This window comes from Cygnus atratus, chromosome 12 (genome assembly GCF_013377495.2).
Source record: "Cygnus atratus isolate AKBS03 ecotype Queensland, Australia chromosome 12, CAtr_DNAZoo_HiC_assembly, whole genome shotgun sequence".
Taxonomy (NCBI): domain Eukaryota; kingdom Metazoa; phylum Chordata; class Aves; order Anseriformes; family Anatidae; genus Cygnus; species Cygnus atratus.
Genome location: NC_066373.1, coordinates 17,689,231 through 17,709,475, shown reverse-complemented (window position 1 = coordinate 17,709,475; position 20,245 = coordinate 17,689,231). Strand labels below are relative to the sequence as shown.

General features: G+C 38.7%; 1 protein-coding gene across 2 annotated transcripts; it reads right to left on the bottom strand.

Moving 5' to 3' along the window:
- Positions 1-7,818: 7,818 nt before the first annotated feature.
- On the bottom strand, positions 7,819-15,558 carry SNX20 (sorting nexin 20). Of its 2 annotated transcripts, none has more exons than XM_035543206.2 (4): positions 15,424-15,558; positions 13,171-13,349; positions 11,410-11,561; positions 7,819-8,829 (listed from the first exon to the last, which is right to left on the bottom strand). In XM_035543206.2, the coding sequence occupies exons 2-4, from the start codon at positions 13,334-13,336 to the stop codon at positions 8,161-8,163; spliced, it is 987 nt and encodes a 328-aa protein (XP_035399099.1). In that variant the 5' UTR covers positions 13,337-13,349; positions 15,424-15,558; the 3' UTR covers positions 7,819-8,160. The 2 variants fall into 2 exon arrangements, with proteins under 2 accessions (XP_035399099.1, XP_035399101.1); XM_035543208.2 differs by having other exon boundaries at positions 7,839-8,805.
- Positions 15,559-20,245: the final 4,687 nt, after the last annotated feature.

The window sequence follows — 20,245 nt, the reverse complement described above, 5'->3', positions numbered from 1 at the left end:
TTTCTCAAGTGCTTTGTTTCCAATTTGGAGGCTCTTCCATAGCTAGTAAATCCAGACACGATTTTGTTCCAAATATAATTGCAGTGTGTGAGGCAGAGAGAAGGTCTATTAAGCTGTGTGGTGACATTGTGAATGCGATGCAGAATAGCAGCTATAAATACATCCAGACATCCAGCAGAAAGATTGGACCTCTGGACTGACGTACAAACAATCTGCTGAGCTCTTCCATGTGCTTCCTCTGGCAGTGGTTAGCTGTATAATTGTTCTTTGTCTCGGCATTCTACTTGTTTGGGTTTTTACTGTGTTTACTGCTCCCTCATCTTTATTGTTAGTGTCAATGGCATGCTTACAGGGTGGGAGAAATAGGGAGAACATGCTGAGATCAGATAAAAGGGTCTCACTTGCACTGGCTTCATTATCTGCCTCTTAACTTAGGGATTGAAGGGTCTGGGGAGGCAGCAGCAGACGAAGGCTGTTTGAGAGCGCATCATCTTCCCAAAGGGAAATGAATTACTTCCCTATACAAGAGATTTATATGGCAAATTAGGTCAGTTATCATTAAGCTACCTCACAGCAGGCAAATCATAATTTTAAATACATTTAAAATATAATATTTAAAATACATTCTGAAGACACAGTAAAAATGAAGCTTCTTACAGTTGCTATGTGGACCAGTCAGATGAACATATTAATCAAGGAACAATTCAGTAGGGTTTGCTACTGCTTGTGAAATCTGTATAATTTACACCGTTATTTGTTTACTTGTAACCAAGTAGCCTCACTGCTATCTCCTCAAGATAAAAAAGAAACGTAAGTGCATAAACCAAACCCCCTTCGTTTTCCTGTCACTCTCTCTGAAATAACGTTTTACCTTAAAAAATCGTCATGATCCTTTGTTCTCCAGAGGAGATGAGAAGAAACTTATGCCCTTCCGTTCCCAGAGTTTGCCAACATCAGCCCTAAGAATGCAGCCATCTGTTATGCAACTGAGCTCTGCTGTCCTTGCCCACCCATTTGTTTGCTTCTTCCCAGATTTCTTTTTTCTCTTCATGATTCCCCAATAACACACTTTTCTTTCTTGCTGTGCCTTCTTTGAGCCTTCTCTTTTGATCATCACAATTTAGTTGCATGGCAGACTTCATAATCTCACGGGCACCAGACCCCTCTGCCAAGGTTTATGCAGATTTAAAGCTTGGATTAATCTGGCCTGGTATTTATAAAATGTTCTGAACATGGCAAGCACTATAAAAGCACTGTATATTATTACTGACCCCATGGAAGTCCCCTGCTGCTAACTCAGCACACATTAAGCTGCCGTTCTGGTGGTGAGGTGCAGGGACAGAAACAACCAAATCCACGTCTCATCTTTGGAGATCGCATCTTTTTTCTCCTCCCTCCTTCCCTCCTTCCCTTCTTCTTTTCCTTCCACAATTTCTGGAAGAAACTGAATGGGAAGGGGGGAGACCCCCTTCAAAGTTTTCACCTCCTGAGAGTATTCTTTCAAAGATTTTGGCATAGTCTTCCTTGCTTTTCACTGCTGCTGGACTGCCCAGTTCCCTCATGCTGTTTCCTAAGCACTTTTGAAAGCTGGCAGCCTCCGCAGAAGCCTTTTGGAGGAAAAAAGTCTTGATGCAGGGGGAGACTGCTTTCAAACTCTGGTCTGCAGCTTGCATGCAGTGGGGGGAGAAGCTAGGTTCCAAATCCAGGCTATCCCAGCAACTTGAAAAAATTATGAACACAACTCAGGGAACTGTGGGCCTGTGTTAGCCAGGCTTACTGTGTTTTTCAGGAGCTACTTCCCCAATATTTTTGTTACTTAAAGCATAGATGAAGAGATGACAGGTGACTGCAATCCAAGTTTAGTCATTGTGTCTTCCTTCACCTTCTGCGTTATGAACAAGGGGGCAAAGCTCAAAATGAAATGTGTGTATTCATAGTGTTCGGGAAATATTTATGCCTTTATGGAAATAAATTAATGGTGCTTTAAAATATTCGATAGTAGTCAGATGAAAATGTGATCAGCGCTCATTTTCCCAGTGGGAGTGCAGCTATCTAAAATGGAGTCAATAAACTTTCCCCGATACTGTTCAGAGGGCATTATGGGTTCATTTATTTTTACTTCCCTCCCCCCATTATTTGATAGTTCTTTTAAGAGTTGCAAGTTTTACTTAGTTCCTTTTGATCAGAAGGAAAAGGTACTGTAGGAACTGAGGTGCTGCAGTGGCTCTGCCTTTGAACTCACCAGGTCTAAAAGCCTGCAAGAACATTTTCTCTTTCAGCTTTCTAGCCAGCTCATAGAGCTGGCTGATAAAGGGGTATGTTAAATTGTCCTGAAGGACAGCTAGAAAGCTAGGTGCTACAGTCTGAACTCACAATGGAATTCACACGCACACACACACACACACATATATATATATAATTTAGTTTAATGGTATTGAAATTTAAATGTTAGACTTCAGAGTATTTTTTTTTAAATTTCAAATAGTTCAATCCTTTTTGTTTAAAACAAAAAGTTTATTTTCTATTCTCTTAAGCTTGAGGAGGTCCTGAGCTCCTGCAAATGCTGCAGCTCCATCTAGTGACACTGCAGCCAGTTGTCAGGGAGGAGGCAAATCTTTCAGAGATTCTAAAAATGAAGAAAAACGTTAGGATTTAAATTTTGCATTTTCAGTAAAATTATTTAGGATTTCCTTTCAGGTGTCATGGTTTGAGTCTACTCTAACAGTGTCCAGAACGAAAAAATAATATTTAGATGACACTAGTTCAGAGAGATTAGTTGGTAGAGAGATGACGTTTCGTCCATCAGTCTATTTTTCATTATTTTTTTCCTTGCCTGAATAGTCACAGATTTACAGATGTATTACTAATAAAAGAAGGTAGTATATTTAAAGCTACATATGTATATCTAACCACATGGTCATTGTGAAAGTAGCTTTTATATAAAGCTTTTATATAAGTTTCTTGAAGCATTTGGAAAGTATTAAGCATCAAAACACCCAAATCTATTTGCTCCATTCACTCATTTGATTCATCTGTCTGTCCACCCATCCACTATGTACATGGATTGTGCACGTTTATACAGACATTAGAACTTATTCTGCTCTCAATTACATTATAACTTAATTTTAGTGTAGTTACTCTCAACTCTCACTGCTCTGACATGAAATTAGTGCCTTGTGTATCTGTATATACAGCAAATATATACTCACGAAGTGTGATGAACATGTGTTGTAATGTGATCTTAATGCAAACAGGTTGGTTCTTTGGGATTCTCACCTCATCCAGATGGGAGTTGACATTCAGTATTTTACACCATTACAACTGTGTTTAGGTTTTCAACACGTCTTGCTCCTGCTTTTGATCTAATCAGAAAATAAACATTCTTGATTTGACTTGCTCAGCTGCTGTCTGAGCACAAAACCTTTCTAGATTGTGTCCTGAACTGGATTCCCATGCTGCTTGTATATATCTGTTGAATTCAGTAATATATTTAGCCTTATTAAGATTCAGGAGAGCAAATATTATCCTCCAGTGATGCAGCAGATAACAGCAGTTAATAACAAGTATGTGATAAAGATCACAGGATTCCCTGTAAACAAGATGCTGCATTGCACAGAGAGCATCTTGTCTGCATATGTTTCATAAGTAACTAGGCATCCTCATGGGCTTCTTTAGTTATTTTAGAAAGTTGTGTAAACAGCATTATCTACTTAATGTCCCAAATGATATAATAATTGATATGGAAATGGGGCAAAGCTCAATAGATTGTAGTACAACTCTCCATAGACTCTTGGAGATGATCTGCCCAGATTTTATTTAAATTTTCTTCTAGCTTGTGTGTATGCAGCCTGTGGTTTGTTAAACATGCTAGGCAGATGTTGGTTGGACATTTTCTTCTTTTTTTTGACCTTTTCTTTTGGAAAAAAAAATGTAAATTTATACTTGGATTGTTATCTTCTGTATGCTTCAGAGCTAAGTGTCAACAAGAAGAGTAAGATCGTATGGGAAAGCTCGGATGTATTGTGTGCTGTTTGTGTATGCTGAATGTTGAGGAAAGTGAATAATATTGGATTGTTAGTATCTATGGTACTCTGTAGTGCTTGTCTGGTTCTTCTAGCTTAGAGTACAGGAGCAGGGGAAAGAAATAATGCAGTTCTAAGAATTGCTTAAAACTGGAAAATGTATTTGAAAATATTTTTCTGTTCCTTCTCACGAAAAATGATATTGAAGCCTAGAGATTTTTAATATATTCTAAAAGCCTCTTACACAAGGCTTTCTCTCTTGGTATTTTCATGAAATAGCAGATCAAATATTTTCTGTATTCATTTATTACTTCTTCAAATGTATGTGACAGATTTATTCAAGTATTCTTCCTTCCACAGACATCATGCGCAATTGTCTCATGTATCTGATATCAGGCAAAAATAAAGCTTTGTTGTGGCTGACCATGTAAGATGAACTTAATAACATAGAACTGTGACGTGTCTCTGTTTTGCAAAGCTGTAAAGCCAGTGATGCTTAACTATCTCTCCAAACAATCCAGACCACTGTATGAGACTTTGAGAAATTCACTTTTCTCATTTGTACCAGCATTTCCCAAGCTGTAAAATAGTAATGATGATATATTGGAATATACTGATAAAATAGAGCTGAAACATAGCTTTATAGAAGAGGGCACCTGCTTACCTGGCTACATGTTTTTAATTGTGGAAGACTGTCACGTGTACCTGCAGAGGGAACCTGGTCCTTTCAGGCTGTCATTCCAAGTAGAAGATAGAAGGGTCACTATTGGAACAGAGGTGCCATTACCATTACTTAAGTGAAAAAAAAAAATGGAGAATTTGACTTTTTGAAATGTGAGTAAATGAAAGCTGAATTCTTTTGGCAGGCCTGACCAATTTGAGTGTACACAGCTCTCAAATCAGAACCGGCCGATTCCCTGCAGACCTGATGAGGCAGCATCTCCTCACTGTGGTAAATAGAGGCTTTTGTACCTTCTCTAATGTATAAGGAAAGTAATGTCTGATTCTAAAATAAGACAGCATTAGTAAGAAACTATGCAATCAACAATAATCATCCAGGTTTGACAATTTACTGCCTCTTCAGTTCTCTTCTGTTCCAAGAATATCTTCAAGAAATGAAATGGCTTGTATAAATCAAAATTGCCTCCATCTTAATGCATGTTCCTAAGTTAAACATTAGTCTTAACGTATTTGGTCAAGTTTCACAGCTTCTTTGTTCAGTGACCACTGAAAACCTGGTTGAGGAAACATTAGCGGGGAAGTACTGAATGAGGAAATAGAGGTTAAGTTACTTGAGCAAAATTCAAATGAAGCCTGGGGAATCCAGGCCCCTTGGGTCCCTGTTCGCTGCCATCGCCATACTAGCTTTCCTTCTTGAGGATTTTCAATATCATCTCTGAAGTGATAAACCAGAAGGTCGTAGGCTCTGTATTGGTAGGAAGGGGACATGTACATGTTTTGGGGGAGGTTGAATTGCTGGGGAAGATTTTTGTTTTGTTGTATGAAATCACAAACTGATTTTACAGATGCTATGCTTGACCCTTTGCTAACACGCTGTAGGCTCTGTGGATTCATACATGGAGCTGCTTTCCTGGAAGTCTCAGTGCAGATGAAATTGCAATCAGGCCCTTAAGCAAGGTGTGTTCTTCTTGGGTTGCTCTGAAGGTGGACTCTAAGGAATGATAAAAAGCTGACTGCGGCTAAGGGGTTGCCCCAGATGCACTGAAAAGGCTCTGCATTAAAAAAGTTCAGTATGGGGAAATTATACAACAGACACATTGCTCTTTCTTTGCGCCATTCCTGCATTTTTTTTGTTCATTATCCCTACAATACAAAGAGGAGAACAACATCTGTCTTTAGGTGGATAGGGACAAAGTGACTTGTTCTAGGAGCATTTTGCTGATATAACTTTGCTAATATATTATATGGAAAAGCATGCTCAGAAGGAATTTGGCTTATACCAACAAAATAGTATTTTTTTGGCAAAGTTTATTTTAGTGCCTTTTAGATGATGTAAAATTTTCTCTTTGCCAAATTGCACCACCTCATATTCTTAATGTGCACTGCCATGCCAACAAAAATTGGTCAGCTTTGGATCACTTAATCCTTCAGAGATGGAAAGTTACAGCATCACCACAAGTAAAGGTTAAGGAAGATCTCTCTGATGTGCTGCTTTCCTGGTACTTGTCTTTGCCAGACAGCATGTACTTATGGACCCACTAATCTTGTAGTCAACTGTAGGACAAGGGTCTGCAGACACAATTAGCTATTCACATGCAGCCTCACAGGAACCTGAGGAGAATCCAAGGCAGCTGTGTCTGGGATGCTGCACACAATGAGGGGAGGGAACAAAAGGGGGGAAATTGTTTCCCTATTGTTCTGGTCTTTCACCACAAACTACTGTAGAGGTGGAGCAGCATCATGGCCATGCTTCCTTTCTGCCTTAACTCCAAGCTGCCTGAGCATGGTGCAGGCTGCAGGCATGCTTCTTTTGTCACTGCTTTGTCACTGATTGAGATGTGATCCTAGAAGAAAGTGTTACCGTTGGTCCATTTTGACTGTCCTGCAATATGGTATGTTGTGGGAAGATTAGTCCTTAAGTCTCTTAAATACTCTTAATTCTCTTACTTTTAATATAACTAGAAAAAAATAAAATTATATGTCAAATATTATAATACACATATTTTGAGTTTAATGCCTAGCTGGTAATACCTACTTAAAATATTAACTTTCCACCCTAGACCCTTCTATTATTCTGTATTTCTTCCAAGCCGTTCACATTGTAACAATGCACAGTAATGTTTTTCAGGTTGAATGCATTTTCAAATGGCTGATTCTTTTATATGTCTGGGAGGCAACTTAATACAGCTATTCCTAATTCATAAACAATGCAGCTGTGGTGCATGTAGTATTTGTAGCTGGAGCACAGGCCTAGAAATACTCAGCGGACTACATTGGGCAGAAAATAATGACCCATGCTAGCATGACCTGTTAATTACAATGTTTCTAACAATTAATTTACCAGATTATTACCAGTGTATGGGAAAAGCGTTGAGAATGACAGAAGCAGGTAAACACAGGCTTTTCCATTTGTTAGGGAGCTTTCACAAGAGTGTTAGGGCCAAGCTAAGTGTGGTATTCATATATGTGGATCGGGTCCATCAGAGAATTAGATATGATATTGTAGAGCCACCAAAATGATAGTTGTATGGTGTACCAGGCTGTAAAACTAAGGCAAAGTCCAATTTACATAAACCTCTGAAAGACAACAGAGAAGCATGTGCTTAGGATAGATTGCCATTAATCATGTGTCTCACAGCTTGATAATCAGAATTAAATGCTACCATTATATTAGCCAGATGTTCTCCTCAGCGGCACCCTTCAGTGGCTCCTTTCTGCTATCTGTATGTGGCATGTGGTATGAATTTTTTACTCAGGTCACAGCTATTCTTAAAAATTGCCTCAAACAAGAATATGCCTTCAATGCAAGTCATAAAACTGTGTCAGCTACAAAAGGGAAATGAAGCACGTTCTCTCACCTCTGATGGCATGACCATCACTTGTATTTTTTACTCCTACCAAAGTTGATTGCAAACCTTCCCCCAGATCCTCCCCCCAAAGAAGGTGACTTCAGTATGAACAGGACCAACCTCAGCATTCTCAGAAATGGCAAAATGTTGTTTGACTGGGCTTCAGCTGGAAGAGTAAAAAACAACATTTGGTGTCTGAAAATGTGTCCTTTAGATATTTTCCTTCTTGAAAGGAAGTAATTTCCCCCAGAGCAAGCAATGCCTCTGATTCTGCAGATTCTTAAGTGCTTTATTCATTGTATTTTCCTATTCTAGCTATCCATACATACAAAGCAGGCTATGTTCAAAATACTGTCAAAATAAGCAAATTATAAATGACTTTTAGTTACAAATTTCTTTCCAGAAGTCTTAAGCTTAGGCGCTTCTCAAATCTGTAGAGTAAATATAACATTTTCAAACATATGCTAATGTTGACACATATATATTTGTTCTACTAGTTTAGAGTTATGTTACCCTAACAGGTAATTTCTAGTTATTACTCTTTCAAGTTACTGTGCTCAGGAAAAGGAGCAGGCAACTTTGCTATTCAATTAAATTATTTCTTGTATTCATTGTACATACTCCCGAACTGCAAGTTCTTTCAGGGAAAAAACCCGTATGGGATCTTTTTTTGCCTTCCATTCTTCCAGTTTCTCTTGCAAAGACAGAAAATCCTTGCCAAGTTCATATGCCAAAGTTATCATTGCTTCTAACAGGGGAATATAATACCTGTGACTGTTATGCACCCGAAGGCGTGATAGAGCTTTTTCTCCATATTCAAAGGCACTTGCTGGGTTGTCCAGGTCCTTGTGGCACACCACGATAGCACAGAGAGTAGGGACAATTGAGACAGGGTTGCCTCTTGTCAGCCTCTCCTGCAGACCAATGACTTCTAAAAGGATTTCCAAAGCTTTGGTGTAGTGGCCACCTCGCAGGCAGCCGTATGCTTCCTGAAGCTCTGGCTTTGTTAAAAAGTCAATAAATTTTTTTGATCTTCGGATATATTTCATAGAATATAGATGCCCCAGGTAGTCCTTAAAGGCTAATTTTCTCTCATTGATTATTTCTTCTGTGAAGTTCCCTGTTAGGGCTTTTTTGGGAAAGGTCACATCTTCCAATTCTTCACTAAAGTCCTCCAGAAGATTTCTGTGCAGTTTCTCAAAATCTGAATAACGCCGTTCAATTACAGACTTGTTGCTGTCAAAGCTTCCTGTCTGCAAAATTATGATTTTATACATCTAAACACAACAAAACAGAAAAACAAAAATGAAAAGGACCATCCTAGCCCCAGTGCAGCCACATTTTGGGTCTGTTACTGCTTTGAAAAGATTGTGATTGCATACTCCACCAGCTGAAACCTTCCTGCACCAATTTCATGCATATAATCCTGTATACTCCTCGGGATTGCTGTGCAGTTTCTAAATTAGTCACTGGCTAGGATTATAGAGTATGCTCAGTGTAGGGCTGATCTTTGAGATCTGTAGCCATCAAAGTAATAATTCCCACCTCCAGCTGTTTTGGACTTTGGCACCATACTTTGCCTTTTGCATGTAAATGAGTTGTAGATAAACAAAGTACTAATGGATCCCATCCTGCAAAGTGCTGAGAATGGCGAACTAGCAGACTGAAGCACATAAAATCACTTACAGAGCCTTACAGAGCATTTCTGTAGCTATACTTGCTTGTAATAGCCATGGCTGCTGCAATCAATCATCGTCAGTGAACTGAATGGATATCCCAGACTTAATATTGAACTTAATGTATTTTACATTGGTGGTAATACACAGAAATTATGTTTGTATCAGACATTTCTAGGATTTGGGGGCATTATTAATGTTGTGAAAGAAAAGGGAATATTTGGCAGTAATATTTGGTGTATGCAAAAATAAGATGGAGCAAATCCAAAGTCTCTTTTCCCCTCTAAATGATTGTCCTGTTGGTCAAACTTACTTGGCGTATAAATAATGCAAAAAAGTGACATTTCTACAAAAATCTGTGTTTGTTAGCAAAAATCCTTCACTAACAGCAATGCTGTCCCACATTAACAGTACTCAAGAGTTCATCTTCCTCAGCTCTTCTCTGGCCTCAAAAAGAAAATGACTATAATAAATGTGATATTAACAAAATAGCTGCAAAATAAAATTGAGAGTTGTGTTGGACAGATACAGCCTCCTTTGGGCCTGATCCAAGCACAATAATGTTGAAGAAGGGCCAAATACCTAATATGCGTAAACCAGTGGAGCTCCACTGAGGCCAGCTTCGCTGTATCATTGTGCACCAGCTAAGGGCACAGACTGTTGACCTTGTTGGCTTTTGGATGTTCACATTCAACTTCCCCCTATTCCCACTGAATTATACAAGAGCTGGAGTGGTTTTACACACACCGATTGTTTTCTGTGCTGGTATAGAAGGGTGCAAACTAGTACTAGCACTAGTGTCATTCTGATCCTCTTCCTTGATTTTCCTTAAAGGGAAATTCTCTGTATTAATCTTCATAAATGATCTTTACAGGCACTTCTTGAAAGGTTTCTAAATTTGAGCTGACTCCTCTGATCTCTTTTCATTTGTAAGCACTGTGACATTTTGCTATATTTTGCCCTGTTCCCTGCTGAAAAGTGTATATACTCTTGATGCATATCCAAAGCAATCATAAGTTATCATTTTATCAAGGGCAGCTAAGTGAATAATTTACATGTACTTTTTGTGCGTGTGTGGAGTGTGCATGAGAAAGGGAAGAAATACCATTTAATTAAACTGTCATTCAAATTGGCTCAATTTTGTTGTAATGTAAATCATTTTGCCTGGGCTTGTGACTTAACAGCTAGGTTTAACTACTTGCACGTACACCAACTGATAACCTTGCCCTCCCTCATACAGCTGTACTAAAATATTCTTTAATTATTCAATAACCTATATACTCTTGAGGATGTGTAAGACAGTAGCATCGAAGCAGGTGCGTATAGCGTGCAACAAAATATTCAGACAATCTCTAGAACCTGCTTTAAATTCTACCGAGCTGCATCACCCAGCATCATCCAGTACCAGTGTCACCAGTATGATTGTTAGCATTTTTCATCTGCAGATCTCACAGATTGTTGCAAATGAGGAAAACAACCCTATCTGAATTTCACTGACGAGTACTGAAGAAGACTTGCTCTAGATCAGTCCTCCAGAAGTCCGAGAGCAAAATCAGAAATAATAATAATAAAAAAAAAACACCTAAGTCTCAGTGCTGTGAGAAAAGGTATGAAAATCCAACCTGTTCTCTTGTTCCTGTCCCTCATACTCATGCTTCACCTTAAAAATGCGACAGAAATATTCTATCTAATGGAGCCCTAGGTAGGGAAGGGGAACAATCCTGGAAGAGATCTAGCTGGAGGATGTCTTAAACTTTGTCTACATCAAAGAATTTTGCACTTGTGCTAACATAAATCTCTGATGTGGAGGTTATATAAATACAATGCAGCTGTTACAGCAGTCTAGCTCAGTGCAAGTGTAACTGCATTGATATTTTTGTACTTGTGCGTATTTCTTTAATGTTGACAAGCCTCTGGGTGTAAAGGATACTCAAGCTACTAATTGACTTGATATTGCTTTCCCACTGCTGCAGGTTTTATGAACTGATTATCAGAGGTGGTTTTTTTAGGGGCAGATACCACCAGCTATGCCCTTATGAACAGCGAGAACAGGCTCTACTCAGTATGATCACAGCTTGCAGAACTTGGCCATCGGTGAGGCCTTCATGCTGTGTGCTGTGCAGACCCATGTAGAGTGAATAAAAATTAATGATCTTCTTACATATTAATTTTTTCACTTACCACATATTTAGATAAGTGGTGCTCTACGATTCTGGTTGATGGGATTTCAAAAAGGAGTTTGACCTGTATGCACTGGCTTTTTTCATTCCTCCAGTATTCCTGAAGCTCCTTAGTGGTCATTGAAGAGTTGGGACTTAGGGATGCACTAGAATCTAAAACCAATACATTTAATATTTCAGATTATAACCTTTGCATTTGAAAAGAAAACTTATACACATTTATTGTGAAAGCAGAGCTTAGAATTTCTGTTGCCATAACAGCAAAACCTAAAGAATGATCCCACTGCTAATAAAGACTGCTCCAGATTCTCTAAGGAAAGCTGTTGCGCTCTGAAATTTGAAAGACGCTACGTTGGCTGCAAAATATAAATTTAACTTATGGAAAAATATTGACAAGAAGTATTGTATGTCTAGGTTGTAGCCTCAGGTGCAGTCCAAGCAGGAGGTAGGCCTCAGCATCCCAGCTGAGGGCCAGTAGGCCTAAAACCCTCCGACTCAGTCTTTTGAATCAGATGCTTCTCCAGCTTTCTTCCTTGCTAAGAGGATGAGATAATACAATGCAGCTGCAAATTCAGACATATTGAAATACTGACCATATTCAAATATCGGGACTGTGCAGTAACAGGTGAAAGCTGAGAAACATGAATGCCCTAACCTTAAAGAAGAAATTCAGATAACCAGCTTAGCTGAGGGAGGAATTGTCACATCCTCTTTTCTTTCATAGCTGAAGTGATGCCACAGTGATATTTGTTTGTGCACCTCCCTTCCTTCCTCCACGCACAAACAGTCACATACATACAAAATCCCCACCATATATGCATATGTAAAAATGAAGCTCGGCTGGTTGAAATGTTTGTTTACAGGGGAATTTGATGAAGCTGTTCAAAAGGGTGATTTCTGTCTTTGAAATATAGTGACAACAGTTTTCATCAAGTGGCATACAGCCTAACAAAGTGGATAAAGGAAATGGAATAGTGGGCACAGCAGTCTCAATTTCCTATCAGTAATGTCTCTGTCAACACAGTCAGCTGAAGTCAGCCTGCAACATGCAGACAATGGAAATGAATGACCACAAGTGAATGGGAGGATAACTGCTTCATGCAGAAACAGGAATGTAAAGGCACTGTAGTACTCCATCAGTAGCCCCACTTTTACATGTTGTTAATCGTTTGGTCATACAGTTCTAATTATCAAGGCCTATACTGATTGGCTCAATCTCTGTAAAATGTTATTTCTTGAGAGAGGTGCTGTTTATGACAGCTTTGTAGGCTGAAAATCTTGATGAAATTGTATATATTATGAGTTATATTTAACATTTTTTTTAATAACGTGACAGTAATCTTAGGGATAGTAGAAGTCCAATGCTGCTTCTTCATTGGGCATGTGAGAAACTACTGCTTGAGATTAGTTTCAATCAAGTTCTTAGTGTCCTTGATGATACTGCCAAGAAATTCAGATTTTGTGATGTACAGAAAGAGCACTCCCAGGACAGGCCATCTGATGAGCATTGTTTTGGTCCTGGGTGTATAAATTGATTCTGGAATAAATTTCAGGTACAAGAGATTTAGAAGGAAAACTGTACGTGTGTGTATCAAGAAGTGCATCTGTTTTGCTATTGCTACAGTACTACTACAAGTTTAATCAAGGGTTATTTTCAGTGGATTAGGCAATGTAAATTTGGACTATTCTAGTAAATAAAGTGAAGTTTTTATACAAGTGGTCAATAACTACATGAGAAATAAAATGAAAGGATAGCATCAACCTTGGAGGCCATCTTTTTCCGGGTTTTCTTTGTTCGCTTGACAAGAAATTTCAGCTTTAGGTTGATTTTGTTCTTCATCAGGAGAAGCAGTGGTAGAAAACATAGTAATCCTGCTCACAGCTTCCAACAGCCCCCTTTCTGCTGTGCAGTGTGTGTCTTCTTCCATTGCAAAGCTGTCACTGAAAGATTACAAAAAATAGGACATTTCTTAGTAGCATGCCTTTAGAGGATCCAGCCTGGTTATCTTTTTCGTTGGCTTGCTCATCACTTTCTGTGAACATGTATGAGGGCACTGGTAGTTTCGTGAAAACTAAAGTAATAAATTGAAATATCTACATAGTTACCAATGAAGAACTATTCTTATTAATATTACCACTGAAAGCATTTGGGTATTCTTTGGCAGAGTAAAATCAAACATGAAAACCATGGTAAGTTATGTTAAATAGAATTAGGTGCATAACTCCATGGTTACCTATGAGAATTTTGCCATAAACTTCAGTGGGAGCTGATTTTTTCTCCTGAAATCTGATTTATTTATTATATTTTTTTTTGCCCCACACCTCACAAGTATTAGTTCATGTGGACTCAAATCTTGGAGATTATTAGTATAACTAGCAGCCTGGCTCTCTTATACTGCTGGAAATTACCATTCTCAAGACTCCAGAACTTGCCATCTGTTCTTAATCACTACGTTGGCCTATAAGGCAAAATAAGGCGCTATCTGAAACAGCATAATATTTTTGTTTTATTTCACAGTTTCAAGTTCTCTCCAGAGAGACTTGTCACTGTACTGTGAGAGAATAACAACTGAGTTTGACAATGGCTAGGTGGAAGGCAAACCGAGGTTTCTAACTATTATGCACAAGCAGTCTTCCTTTACTTCTTTTAGCCCATATACTGTGCTTGTAGTAGATTTGTAAGTCTGTTCTGCTAGGACTGATATTTTGCCATGTGCTTATAAAATGCTTAAAACAATCTACTACTCCATAGACTGGATTGGCTATTCTGCCACATAAATGTCTCCTTAAGATTTACGTTTTATTAAAAAAAAAAAAAAAAAAAAAAAGTACTTCTAACATCATTGCATTCTACCAGCAGTTTAGAAAGTTTTAAGAACATCCTAACAACTTTGCCAGGGTGCTGTGTTCAGTTAGTTACCATGAGAAGTGTTGCTTACAGTTTATCCAATGGGTAAAAATCAAATAACATGAAAACCTACTCTAAAAAAGTGCAAGTCCCCCTGCTCTAAATGTAGAAATAATGCCCAAGGAGAGGTTATTAAGTAATGAGGGGGTTTAGGACAGAGGTGTTACTACAGATCATTTTGTCACCAGTTGTCTACCAAACAGTTATGCAATGCCAGTTACAGAGGTGAGGAAACTCCTTCAGCAGAGCTATTGATTTCTGGCAAACTACAAGGCTGTAAAAAGAAAAGCAATTACTTTCCTTGCTGGAAATAATGGAAGTGCTTTCCTCTAACAGCAGCCTTTCCTTTGCCTGGCTTGGATAAACAAGAACATACACATCATCTTCCTCATTATGAAGAGCATCATAGAAGCCCTTAGTTTTGAACTTTGGACTAAGAGGTGAAAGTTCTCACTGTTCTTCTATTACTTTCCAAGATGTCCTTTTTGAACAGTAAGAGTAGCTGATTATTTTGATCTGCTTATCCCTTTTGATATTTGTGACAGTTTATCCCAAGACTGTAAACTTTCAAATATTTTTTTTGAATGTAATTTTAAAATATCAGATTAAATGAGGCATCTGAAAATGGCCAAATTTAAATAAGGACGTTTTCCTTGGTTGTGAGTTGGCATAACCTAATAAGCAAAATTGCATTTATATTCAAGAAATATATCTTTATATATCTATAAACTTTATATACATAAATATCTGTGTGTATACATATAAAAATATCACTTTAAAACATGATTTATCTGAGCAATACAACATACTTGCAGATAGAGTGATGCAGAAGTGAATGGTGTAATATACAAGTCTTCACGTATCTGCATTGAAAACTATCTATGCTTCATAACACTTTTACTTTCCCAACTAAAAGTCACTGTAAACTTTTTTAACTAAGTGACTATTTATTTTTGCATATAAAAAAAGTCCAGAACAACATAAGGAAACCTGCAATAAATGACAAAAATTTTACGTTGGCCAGACACTGCTGTTCTGTATTAGAGTAAATGTCACTCAGACTGAATTACAAGTATCAGCAGAAGCCAAAGTGCACAGAAAACTCACCTGGGAACTGCCAAGGAGATTTTAGTTGTGGTGCGTGGGTAGTCTGTACGAAGTCATGAGAGGCCTGCTTTGCATTTTCAAAATGCAGAAAAATATGTCTGTGTGTGCTGCTAGCAGGCACATTCTGTGTTTTACAAAAAGGAAGGAAGAAGTCTTGATTAAATCAGACTTCCTCATCCAATTGGCTCACTGCTTCAGTGCTGACTGATTACACATGTAATTTCCTATCTGCTTCGAACAGCCTGGCTGCTGTCTGCAGACAAGATGCAGCGATGCAGCTCCAGCCACAAGGGCAGGTTTGCAAACCCAAATGTCAGTATTACACACGCAAACACAAAGCAGGCAGAGGAAAGAGCTCAACAGTAAATGCAATTACAAAATCAATGAAAACTTGTCCATGTGGATTTCTGACCACCCTCCCTCCCCCCCAAAAAAAAACACCCTAGAAAAAAAACCACCCACCCACCCACCCAAGAAAAAAACAAGCCCACACTTATCAAATAAGAGATGAGGAAAAAAAGAGTCAAATATGTAAATGCACTTATGTGGAAAAATATGCCCTGTAGGACATCTTTAAAATACAAACATAGCATCCAATTCAGGAAAGAAAATGCAGATGGTACCACAATAAATAGCCTCGTTCTATGTAAAATTGCCCTTCTGACAGAAATCCTGATTCTGCACAGTGCTTAAACATATGATAAATTTCAAATATCTGCTTAATTGAACTTCAAAAAGGAGCATTATCATATTTGACATGACGACTAAACTTGAAATGGACTTATGTGTGTGCCTAAAATTAATCCTGTACTTAAATTCTTTGTTGAGCTGAGGACAGAGTGAAGAAGAATGATGCATTAATCCACATGTCCATTGGCCCAGACGCTTCCTTTTGTAGTTCACTTCACTTTGGAAATTTGCGTTAAAACACCGGGATAGCTATTTCTGGGGTAAATAGTATGGACACTCTTTTTTAGTAATGTAATTTTCCCGGTTGCCAAAGCTCACTCACTGAAAAAAAAACAGGACATTTTAATGCAGCACTAATGTGGCAGGCGAACGTCCAAAGCACCACATGGATCCTGCCCCACACATTCCTTTAGAACAACAATTTCAAATAATATAAAACCAGGGCCATAAACTGGCAATGCCTCTCCTCTGCTTTATTCTCAATGTAGAACAATGCCAACTTTAACTTGGACTCTGTCTAAATGTAGAAGTTTTGCCAAAATAGCTGTCAGAATGATGAAAAATCACTCCCATGCAGCTACAGCCATACTGGCAAGACCCCTAGCATAGATGCTGTTATATTGGCAGAGTCCTTTAGCCCATTTAGCATGTTCCATGCAGAAAGTGATTTAAGTTACACCAGAAAAGAAATCTCTGCTTGCCAATACAGCTCTAAGGTGTAGCTGTACCAGCCAACTCTTTCAAGTGTAGACAAGGCATGGGTTCCTGGCTCAAGTCTTATTCCTTTAAAGTTAGATTTATGGGTTTGGTTACAATTGTGAACAAAAACCAAGGGGGATTTCAGTGCATTTCACCCCTGCTGACAGTTCACAGATGTATTTGAGCTTTGAATTCTGAATCCGCTAATTTATGTTGCCAAAAAGCAATGTATTATTTTGTGATGTTTAGTGCTATTGTCCTGCTCTTGATAAAGCTGAAGGAAAAGAGGAAAGTGTATTTTTCAGTATATGAAGAATGACCTCTGTGTTCAATTATTTCAGACCTTCTAGTCAAATTAACCTGGATGATTAAAAAAAAAAAAAGTGAAACCTATTATGAACATGGCTGACTGATACGAAACAGTTTACAAATTGAGGGTGTTCTGCAGGAATTCTGTCTACCTCAGCAGGGCCAGCTGTGGCAGGTACAGGCAGTTCCTGAACCGGTGGTAAGGGAACATCCCCAGGGCTACTGCTGGCCTCACGCTTGGGAGCTGTGATAGCCATTGCAGGCCTCCCTGGCTGCTCCTCCTCATCCCGTTCCCATCTGCTCAGGTTTTGTCCAGACATCGCCAGCCCTTCACCAGGACCAACTGTTGTTAGTCTGGCAGTATTTTACTTTTCTGAATGTCTACTTGATTAGCACATTAAAAAAACCCTACAATATACAGTGGTGTTTGCTAGGAGAATGCATAACGAATATCTTTCTCTTCATATTTTTAGTTTCACTTCCAGCAGTCAAATACTGAGTAAAGGGTTAAGCAGCAGACAAGGGGATTTTTCACAATGGCAGCATACTGTTCTGAGATGGGAAAGTGCACTTACACCATCAATTTATTTAATTATTCATAAAATGATGGTAAACATTTATGAAAAAGCGTATTCTGTCACATTCAGTGATGGAAAAGGGTTTTCATACAGTGGCTTACTCAGAGTTTGTATTCTGTGCAGGCACTGACTTTGCCTGGCATACATAAAGAGCACAGCATTAAGACACATTTACCGAGGGATATGGAAAAAGAATGCTCTGCAGTAACACAGGAGCTAGGCAAGGTTAAAATTGTAACACTGCAGTGCATAAAAGTGGTTGTCATAGGAGTTATGTCCTCCATACATATCTAAGATGGAAGGTCCCATTTTAGGAAGAGTTCCCTGGAAGCTTATGTCTAAAACTTGCTAATTAGCCACCAGATGAGCAAGCCTTGTGGTGCCACATTAAGGATGCCTGTATCCAAAGACCAGCATTCATGCTTTTGATGGTTTAAGAACCAGAAGGGATGTCTACAACAGTGTAAAACATCCTGCCTTGATTTGGGCAGTTAACATTTTCCCAACGTGATAGACTACAAAACCGAGACAGAAAAAACATTCAATCATAGAACACAAAGCTGCTATCAGCTTGGAAAATAATGCGATAAACCAAAGTTATGCACAAGCTGCAGTTTACTGCCAGGTTTGTCCTGTTGTAATGGGCATAACAAGCTCCTATTCTAGTAAAAGAATGTGGTTGTAGTATTTCTGTTACAAAATCCTCTTCAGCTTCAGCCCTATGAAATGCAGCTTCAGGCTCCCTCCTAGGGCCTGTATGGCTTTTCCCTCTCGGGCTCCAACCTATGTAACTAATCCTTATTTATTTTACCAAATAATTCATTAGAACTGTTGGTAATGAAAAAAAAAACAAACAACAACAACAACAAAAAAAAAACAAAACAACAACCACAAGGGGAGGCAGAAATACCTAACATATTTACCCAAGTCCTCTTTTATCACACAACTAATATTTTGAAAGTGCTGTAATTTTCTTTGATGCTTCTACAATAATTTTTCCTATTTTTTTTTTCTTAATGCAACTGCATAAGTAACTTCTATTTCCATGTTTGAAGTAGGAGAAATACTTAGCTGTACTGTACGAATATTCTGCACTTTTGGGGTACCATGATAAATGAATAGCAACTTGGCATAGCACAAAATACCGTTCCATGTTATTCATATAATGTTTAATTGTATGATACTGTGTCTTTTGAAAGTGGAATTTGTTTACCATACTTATATATTACAAAACATGTTTCTTTTATCAAGAGTGCAGTTTAAAAAAAAAACAACAACCTTGCCATTTAATGGCAATTATTTTGTGCTGGTATTACAGACAGGGTTTTTAACATGAAAGAAATGCAACAGGCCCATTTTACACTGCCAAAGCCCTGTTACCACTTTACAACTCCTTTATTACTTCTAAAGGAGTACGAAGGAGCTTTAGAGTAAATAACAGTCTTGGTCTGTCTTTCATCTGCAGTCTGTCAGAGAGACAGAGCTGTAATGCAAGCCCAATGGGTCAATAGGATATTAACTCCGGTTAAATTTCACAAGCGCTATTCTGTCTGTAGAATGACAGACTTTCTAAATGGTGTATGTTGGTCATTTTCCGTGCTGAAGTACGAGAGTTAAGTACATAATTACTTGGACTAGAGAAATATTTTTAAATATTTGTTGTTGAGTTACTAGGTATACCATATATAGTTATTCCTATCTAATATTTTGATATTTTATTCTTATAATGTCTGTCAGCTTTTCTTATTGTATGTGATTATAGTATAGTTAATACTTATAGTCATGTTCCACATGTAATTTATTTATACCCAAAATGTAAATATCACAAAATTTGGGATAATAGGATTTATAGCAGACGTACTGATGCATTTTGTAGTAGTATAAAAGGTGACTCAACAAATGGAGGAAAATGCAGCCAGTGTGTAGAGATAGCCACCCTGAGGATTATCAGAGCATAGCTAGGTTTTACTGACTGTCCTGCACAGTGGAGGAAAATAATGCATAAATCTTAATATTTTTCCACCACTGCTTATTCTTTGCAAATTAAGTATGACTTTAAACGGGAATTCTACTGTTAAGCATCTAAATAAATGATTAGTGGGAGCTTTCACTCCATAACACATTGAAACTCGAGGGGTTTCCCCAGTCAGACCCATACCGCCCTGCTGGTGTCTGACACGCAGACCCTACCCCTTTGCACCTCGCACGCAGCCCAAGCCTTGCTGTCGCCCTGCTGAAGGCTGTGGCAGGGGCACACACCAGCTCAGTGCTGCTGGGCCAGATGTGGGTGTCCTGGGCCAGAAGCGGGTGTCCCAGCCCTGCTGCGGGGCCGTGCCGGAGCCGCTCGCTGCCCGCTCCCCACCAGGCTCCAGAGACCTACAGGGCGCAGGGCTACCCAGAGTGGCCTTTACTTCAGTCAGTGCTGAACGGCGTGCATTAACACGCTACACAAAAGGGATGTTAAAGGGATGCTGGAGGTGCTAAGAAACTAGGAAAGCCTTTATTTACTGTGGTCAGTACTGGGCCCCTCACTACAAGGACATCGA

What these genes read in the sequence shown, in the direction of transcription:
- SNX20 (XM_035543206.2), bottom strand. Translation starts at nt 13,336, where the DNA reads ATGGAAGAAGACACACACTGCACAGCAGAAAGGGGGCTGTTGGAAGCT. An exon ending in GGAAAAAGATGGCCTCCAAG is followed by an intron (nt 11,562 to 13,170) that starts GTTGATGCTATC and finishes TATTGGTTTTAG; the next exon opens with ATTCTAGTGCATCCCTAAGT. An exon ending in ACCACTTATCTAAATATGTG is followed by an intron (nt 8,830 to 11,409) that starts GTAAGTGAAAAA and finishes TGTTGTGTTTAG; the next exon opens with ATGTATAAAATCATAATTTT.